Below are 7,853 nucleotides of genomic sequence, written 5' to 3' on the forward strand. Positions count from 1 at the left end.
TTGGCTGGAGGATATAGCCACATGGCGTGCATTACACGGAAGTAGGTCGCAGTCTAAAACACGATCTAGCCGGCTGCTGAACTATCCTAGTCCTAGTCTTAATGTACATGCGGTCTTCTTCTTCTTCTTTTTTTTTTGCTGTGAGAGGCTAGATGTATTTAATATCTTCTTGATATATTAATATATACTTCTTATCGGGAAAAAAAATCTACATCAGCACTCCGTCGTTTACATGGAAGACGACAGGAAAGAGATGGTTCCACATACGACTAGACTCTGTCATACACACCGAAGGGCAGACCTCTGCACCTGGGTTGCAGAACAGAAACAGCCAAACTGTAAAATGAGGACATTTTTTTCATTTATAAGATATGAAAAAGTTAAAAATAGGAAACGTATAGGACTGAGTTGCTATGTCTAGTTGAATCCTTTGGGAAGAGGATTTTTTTATTGTGGTGATTTTTTTTCATAAGGTCTAACACTCTAACCTAATGCATTTGTCCTATTTACACTAGAGTATATGTTTTCTAACCGACGACGACACCATTTTTTTTCATTAGAGCATCAAATGTATGATGACAACAAATCAGTCACGAGGATCTAACGAAGAAGATACCTATTTGATCGGCAACCACCCTAATGTCATCACGTAGGACCGTAGGAGATGTTTCCGCGAACGAGGTTCAGTGATATGCTAACTTCGATCTTTATATATACTCCGTACAAGACATGGCATGTCATTACAGTCACGATGCACTGATCATCGATCACGTCCACTACGCCGCGAAGACCCGGCCGCCATGGAGCAACCTGCGTACTACCTCTGCCTCTTATCGGCTCTCATCCTCCCTCTCCTGCTCCTGAAGCTGTTCAGGAAGCGCGGCGGCGGCGATGGCCTGCGTCTGCCGCCCGGCCCGTGGCGGCTTCCGGTCATCGGCAGCCTGCACCACCTAGCCAGCAGCCCGCTCGTGCACCGCGTCATGGCCGACCTCGCGCGCCGGCTCGACGCGCCTCTCATGTACCTCCAGCTCGGCGAGCTCCCCGTCGTGGTGGCCACGTCCCCGGAGGCCGCGCGCGAGATCATGCGGACGCACGACGCCGTGTTTGCAACACGGCCGTGGAGCGCCACTGTCAAGATCATGGCCGCCGAGGGGCAGGGCCTCATCTTTGGGCGTTACGGCCCGCTGTGGCGCCAGCTCCGCAAGATCTGCATCATGGAGCTGCTCAGCGCGCGCCGCGTGCAGTCGTTCCGTCACATCAGGGAGGAGGAGGTGGGCCGCCTCGTGGCTGCCGTCGCGGCTTCGTCGTCGTCCGGCGAGACCGTGAACATCAGCGAGCGCATCTCCGTGCTCATCACCGACTCGACCATGCGGGCCATGATCGGGGACAGGTTCAAGAGAACGGAGGAGTTCATGCAGACGCTCGAGGTGTCGGTCAAGCTCGTCTCCGGGTTCAACCTCGGTGATCTGTTCCCGTCGTCGCGGATCGCGAGCTTCATCAGCGGCACGGCGAGGTTGGCCGAGGAGAACCATCGCAAAAGCTTCGAACTCATGGACTACGCCATCAAGCAGCACGAGGAGAGGAGGGACGGCGCCGCGGTCCAAGGCGAGGACCTGGTGGACGTGCTGCTGAGGATACAGAAGGAGGGTGGCCTCGAGGTGCCTCTTACCATGGGAGTTATCAAAGCTGTTATACTTGTAAGTACGTTAGCTTTGTTTTTCTTCCTCTTCTTTTCTACTCTGTTTCAGAATATACTTCTCTCATCTGAAAAAAGAATATACTTCTCCTCCGCGATGTGAATTTTGGAAACCATGGGAGTATACATGTTTCGTGATAGATTAGTAGTATTACCAATTTGTTGTTGTCAATCTTGATTTTTTTATAAATATATGTCGGCAAACAAACAAAAAAGTTTGGCAAAAATAGATCCAAGAAGGACAAGTATCTTGAAACAATATGCAGTACTCTAGTTAGCAGGACACAGCTGTCTTTTATTTTGCTTGTTCTTTACTTCTGTTCACTTTGAACCCATGAACAGCTATATGGTGTGTTCCCTATTATTCTAGGATTGACTATTAAGGGTAACAATTCCTTTAGTGTCAAGAGCAAGTACCAGTTCCTGAGTGTAAAACGGCATATTGCAGGATCTATTTAATGCCGGGAGTGAGACATCAGCAACCACACTCCAATGGGCTATGTCGGAGCTCATGAGGTACCCAAGTGTGATGAAGAAAGCGCAAGCTGAAGTACGCATCAATCTCCAAGGAAAGCCTAAGGTAACCGAGGATGACTTGGCCAATCTTAAGTACCTTAAACTCGTCATCAAGGAGACAATGAGGCTGCATCCGGCCGGCCCATTGCTTCTCCCAAGGGAGGCCATGGAGACTTGCAAAATCCTTGGATACGATATACCCAAGGGGACCACGGTGTTGGTTAATGCATGGGCGATCTGCAGAGACCCTAAACACTGGAAAGACCCCGAAGAGTTTAAGCCGGAGAGGTTTGAGTCTGGCATGGTGGACTTCAAAGGAACAAACTTTGAATACATACCTTTCGGGTCAGGGCGGAGGATATGCCCTGGAATGGCATTTGCAGAAGCTAGCATGGAGATCGTGCTTGCTGCACTTCTCTACCACTTCGACTGGGAGCTCCCAGGGGGGCAAAATCCGGATGAGCTCGATATGTCAGAAAAGATGGGCCTCACTGTCCGGCGGAAGAACGACCTATACCTGCATGCCAGGGTTTGTGTGCCGCTGGTTTGATTTGCACCTGTACGTATTTATTCATATGTGATCATGAATTTTCATGTACCATTAATTGCTCTTCATGTGCATTTCTTGAATGCGATCACAATAAAGAAGTACTTATTATATCATTAGAAATACCAACACCAGGTTAAGTATCGAGTTATGTGTGTCACCGTTTAGGTGCTACCACCAGAGGAAGGGTATCATCAATGTGCGCTTAACCCCTTGCACTACTAGGTCAATTGGGAGATTTCCCTTGGCCATCCCCAGATTTGAGGAACAATTATCATGTGGTTTTATTCTGATGATTTTGTTTCTAGGTTGACATTGCATGTGTCATTTATCGAAAAGCTTCAAATAGCCTTGTCTGGTATGAAGAACTATGATATCACCAAGGGCAGAGCATACCTTCAAGTCTCTCCCTCAGTCAACGCTCTCCCTGCTCTACTAGGACGGAGTAGACATATAAGACCTCCGCGTCGCCCTTGCGAGGGCGACCCTAGGGGAGACGCAAACCCTAGCCTCTGACACCCCTCCCTTCCTCCTATTCCCTTCGCTGTAGCCGGAGGATGCTGTCGGGCGAAGCCAGTGCGACCGACGACGGCGGTGGGGCTCCTCATACTGCTCCCCCCGGCGTCCCGCGTTTCAGTTTGGTTGGCGTTGGTTTTTGATGGCATCACTGCTCCACCTTTCCCCTTGCTGTCGGTCTGTTGTGCACGAGGGAGCATGGGGTGGTGTCCAAGTTTGGATCTAGCTTGGGGTTGGTGTCGAGTGTCAACCATTGCGCGGGATCTCATGGTGGCTGCCAGCGACGCCCCCTCCCTCTCCTCTCGACTTCCTCTCGCGGGGGAGCCAGTCTGGTGCATGATTGGGATCTGGCGGGGAAAGTATGGGTCCCCCCCCCCTTCAACCAGATCCAACAAGAATTGGGGTGGTGCATTTCGATCTCGCTCTCTCTTAGGATGGTTGGCTGATACGTCCAATTTGCATCACTATTTTATATCATAATTTGCTGTTATTCATTGATATATTTCATATTTGGAGATGATACTTATGTTATTTCATCTATTTTGCATGATTCATGATTATTGGAGGATCGCGCACCGGAGTCAGGATTCTGCTGGAAAAAGCGCCGTCAGACTGCAATATTTCGGAAGATCAACAGTTGACGGAAATTATATGAAAAATCCTATTTTTCCAGAAGATGAAGGGAGCCAGAAGAGGGAGCCGAGGGGACCCGAGGTGGGCCCACCTCATAGGCCGGCGCGGCCCAAGGCCTGGCCGCGCCGCCCTGTGAGGAGGGGGCCCACAGCCCCCTCTCGCCTCCTTTTCTTCGCGAACGTCTTCGTCCCGAAAACCTAAGCTCCAGGGGATAGGACGCGAAGGGTTACAGCCGCCTCTGCGAGGCGGAGAACACCAGAGAGAAAAGAGCTCTCTGGCAGGTGATGTCTACGGGAGCTTCTATTCTTGTAGACAGTGTTGGGCCTCCAAGAGCAGAGGTTTGTAGAACAGCAGCAAGTTTCCCTTAAGTGGATCACCCAAGGTTTATCGATCTCAGGGAGAAAGAGGTCAAAGATATCCCTCTCAAGCAACCCTGCAACCACAAAGCAAGAAGTCTCTTGTGTCCCCAACACACCTAATAGGTGCACTAGTTCGGCGAAGAGATAGTGAAATACAGGTGGTATGAATAAGTATGAGCAGTAGCAACAGCGCCAGAAAAGTGCTTTGCTGTCCAGGACTGGCGTGTGATGGATGGTGGTAATATTGCGGACAGTACAAATGCAGTAGAACAGTAAACAAGCAGCGATAGCAGTATTTAGGAATAAGGCCTAGGGATTATACTTTCACTAGTGGACACTCTCAACATTGATCACATAACAGAATAGATAAATGCTAGACTCTACACCCTCTTGTTGGATGATGAACACCACTAATTGTGTAGGATTACACGAACCCTCGATGCCGGAGTTAACAAGCTCCACAATATTCAATGTTCATATTTAAATAACCTTAGAGTGCAAGATAGATCAACATAACCAAATAGATCACATCAATACCATCATAGTAATAGTTAACTTCATAATCCACAAGAGATCACAATCATAAACTACACCAAGTACTACATGATGCACACACTGCCACCTTTACACCATGCAGGAGGAATAGAGTACTTTAATAACATCACTAGAGTAGCACATAGATGAATAGTGATACAAAACTCATATGAATCTCAATCATGTAAGGCAGCTCATGAGATCATTGTATTGAAGTACATAGGAGAGAGATTAACCACATAGCTACCGGTACAGCCCCGAGCCTCGATGGAGAACTACTCCCTCCTCATGGGAGACAGCAGCGTTGATGAAGATGGCGGTGGTGTCGATGGAGGAGCCTTCCGGGGGCACTTCCCCGTCCCGACGGCGTGCCGGAACAGAGACTCCTGTCCCCCAGATCTTGGCTTCGCGATGGCGGCGGCTCTGGAAGGTTTCTCGTACCGTGGCTTTTCCGTCTCGAGGTTTTAGGTCGAGGACCTTTATATAGGCGAAGAGGCGGAGTCGGAGGGGCGACGAGGCGGTGAGGGGGTATGGCGGCGCGGCCAGGGCTTGGGCCGCACCAGCCACCCTCCTGGGGCCCCTGTGGCCCACCTCTGGTCCTTCCCGGGTGTTCTGGAAGCTTCGTGTATTTCTAAGATGCTGGGCGTTGATTTCGTCCGATTCCGAGAATATTTCCTTACTAGGATTTCTGAAACCAAAAGCAATGAGAAAACGAGCGGCCCTTCGGCATCTCGTCAATAGGTTAGTTCCGGAAAACGCATAATAATGACATAAAGTATGCATAAAACATGTAGATATCATCAATAATGTGGCATGGAACATAAGAAATTATCGATACGTCGGAGACGTATCAGCATCCCCAAGCTTAGTTTCTGCTCGTCCCGAGCAGGTAAACGATAACAAAGATAATTTCTGGAGAGACTTGCCATCATAAACTTGATCATACTATTGTAAGCATATGTAATGAATGCAGCGATCAAAACAATGGTAAATGACATGAGTAAACAATTGAATCATAAAGCAAAGACTTTTCATGAATAGTACTTCAAGACAAGCATCAATAAGTCTTGCATAAGAGTTAACTCATAAAGCAATAATTCAAAGTAAAGGTATTGAAGCAACACAAAGGAAGATGAAGTTTCAGCGGTTGCTTTCAACTTATAACATGTATATCTCATGGATATTGTCAATGTAAAGTAATATAACAAGTGCAATATGCAAGTATGTAGGAATCAATGCACAGTTCACACAAGTGTTTGCTTCTAAGATAGAGAGAAATAGGTGAACTAACTCAACAATAAAAGTAAAAGAATGGCCCTTCAAAGAGGAAAGCATCGATTGCTATATTTGTGCTAGAGCTTTGGTTTTGAAAACATATAGAGAGCATAAAAAATAAAGTTTTGAGAGGTGTATGTTGTTGTCAACGAATGGTAATGGGCACTCTAACCCCCTTGCCAGACAAACCTTCAAAGAGCGGCTCCCATGAATTATTTTTATTTTTGGGTGGCACTCCTTCCAACCTTTCTTTCACAAACCATGGCTAACCGAATCCTCGGGTGCCTGCCAACAATCTCATACCATGAAGGAGTGCCTTTTTATTTTAGTTTTATTATGATGACACTCCTCCCCACCTTTGCTTTCTCAAGCCATGGCTAACCGAATCCTTTCGGTGCCGTCCAACAATCACATACCATGGAGGAGTGTCTATTTTTGTTAATTAATTTGGGACTGGGAATCCCATTGCCAGCTCTTTTTGCAAAATTATTGGATAAGCGGATGAAGCCACTAGTCCATTGGTGAAAGTTGCCCAACAAGATTGAAAGATAAACACCACATACTTCCTCATGAGCTATAAAACATTGACACAAATCAGAGGTAATAAATTTTGAATTGTTTAAAGGTAGCACTCAAGCAATTTACTTTCGAATGGCGGAGAAATACCATGTAGTAGGTAGGTATGGTGGACACAAATGGCATAGTGGTTGGCTCAAGGATTTTGGATGCATGAGAAGTATACCCTCTCGATACAAGGTTTAGGCTAGCAAGGTTGTTTGAAACAAACACAAGGATGAACCGGTGCAGCAAAACTCACATAAAAGACATATTGTAAACATTATAAGACTCTACACCGTCTTCCTTGTTGTTCAAACTCAATACTAGAAATTATCTAGACCTTAGAGAGACCAATTATGCAAACCAAATTTTAGCAAGCTCTATGTATTTCTTCATTAATAGGTGCAAAGTATTGTAGGGATTCGTTGCATAGAAAACAAAAAATTTCCTACCGCGAGAACGCAATCCAAGCCAAGATGCAATCTAGAAGATGGGAGCAACGAGGGGATGAACGAGACTAACCCTTGAAGATTTCCAAAGCCTATAAGAGTAGGCTCTTATTGCTGCGGTAGACGATCACTAGCCGCTTGCAAAAGCGCGTAGAAGATCTTGATCACGGTGCCACGATCGGGCAGCACCTCCGTACTCGGTCACACGTTCGATGTTGATGAAGACGATGTCCTTCTCCCCGTTCCAGCGGGCAGCGGAAGTAGTAGCTCCTCCTTGAATCCGGCAGCACGACGGCGTGGTGGCGGTGGCGGTGGAGATCTCCGGCGGAGCTTCGCTAAGCGTGCGGGAGAAGAGGAGGAGAGAGGGGGCGGCTAGGGTTTGGGAGAGGGGGTGGCCGGCCACCTAGGGGTGCGGCCAAGCTATGGGCTTGTGGTGGTCAGCCCCCTCTCCTATGCCCCTCATTATATAGGTGGAAGCCCCAAGATTTGTAGTCCAAGTCTTTGAATAAGACCCCAACACCAAAACTTCCCAAAGGTGGGAAACCTACTCAAGGAGGGAGTCCTACCCAAGGTGGGACTCCCACCTTTTCCTTAGGTGGGGTGGCCGGCCACCTCAGGTGGAATCCACCTGGGATTCCTTCCCCTTAGGGCTGGCCGGCCATGCTAGTGGAGTTCCTCCGGGACTCCACCTTCCATAGTGCTATTCTTCCGGACTTTTCTAGAACCTTCTAGAACCTGCCATAAATGCACCCGATCATTTCCAAACTTGG

General features: G+C 47.9%; 1 protein-coding gene across 1 annotated transcript; it reads left to right on the plus strand.

Annotated features, from left to right (window-relative positions):
• The first annotated feature begins 595 nt into the window (after positions 1-595).
• LOC127295905 (zealexin A1 synthase) lies at positions 596-2,906 on the plus strand. Its single transcript, XM_051325906.2, has 2 exons — positions 596-1,697; positions 2,145-2,906. Exons 1-2 carry the CDS (start codon positions 735-737, stop codon positions 2,760-2,762), a joined length of 1,581 nt encoding a protein of 526 aa, XP_051181866.1. The 5' UTR covers positions 596-734; the 3' UTR covers positions 2,763-2,906.
• Positions 2,907-7,853: the final 4,947 nt, after the last annotated feature.

The sequence above is a fragment of the Lolium perenne genome, chromosome 4 (assembly GCF_019359855.2).
Source record: "Lolium perenne isolate Kyuss_39 chromosome 4, Kyuss_2.0, whole genome shotgun sequence".
Classification (NCBI taxonomy): Eukaryota; Viridiplantae; Streptophyta; class Magnoliopsida; order Poales; family Poaceae; genus Lolium; species Lolium perenne.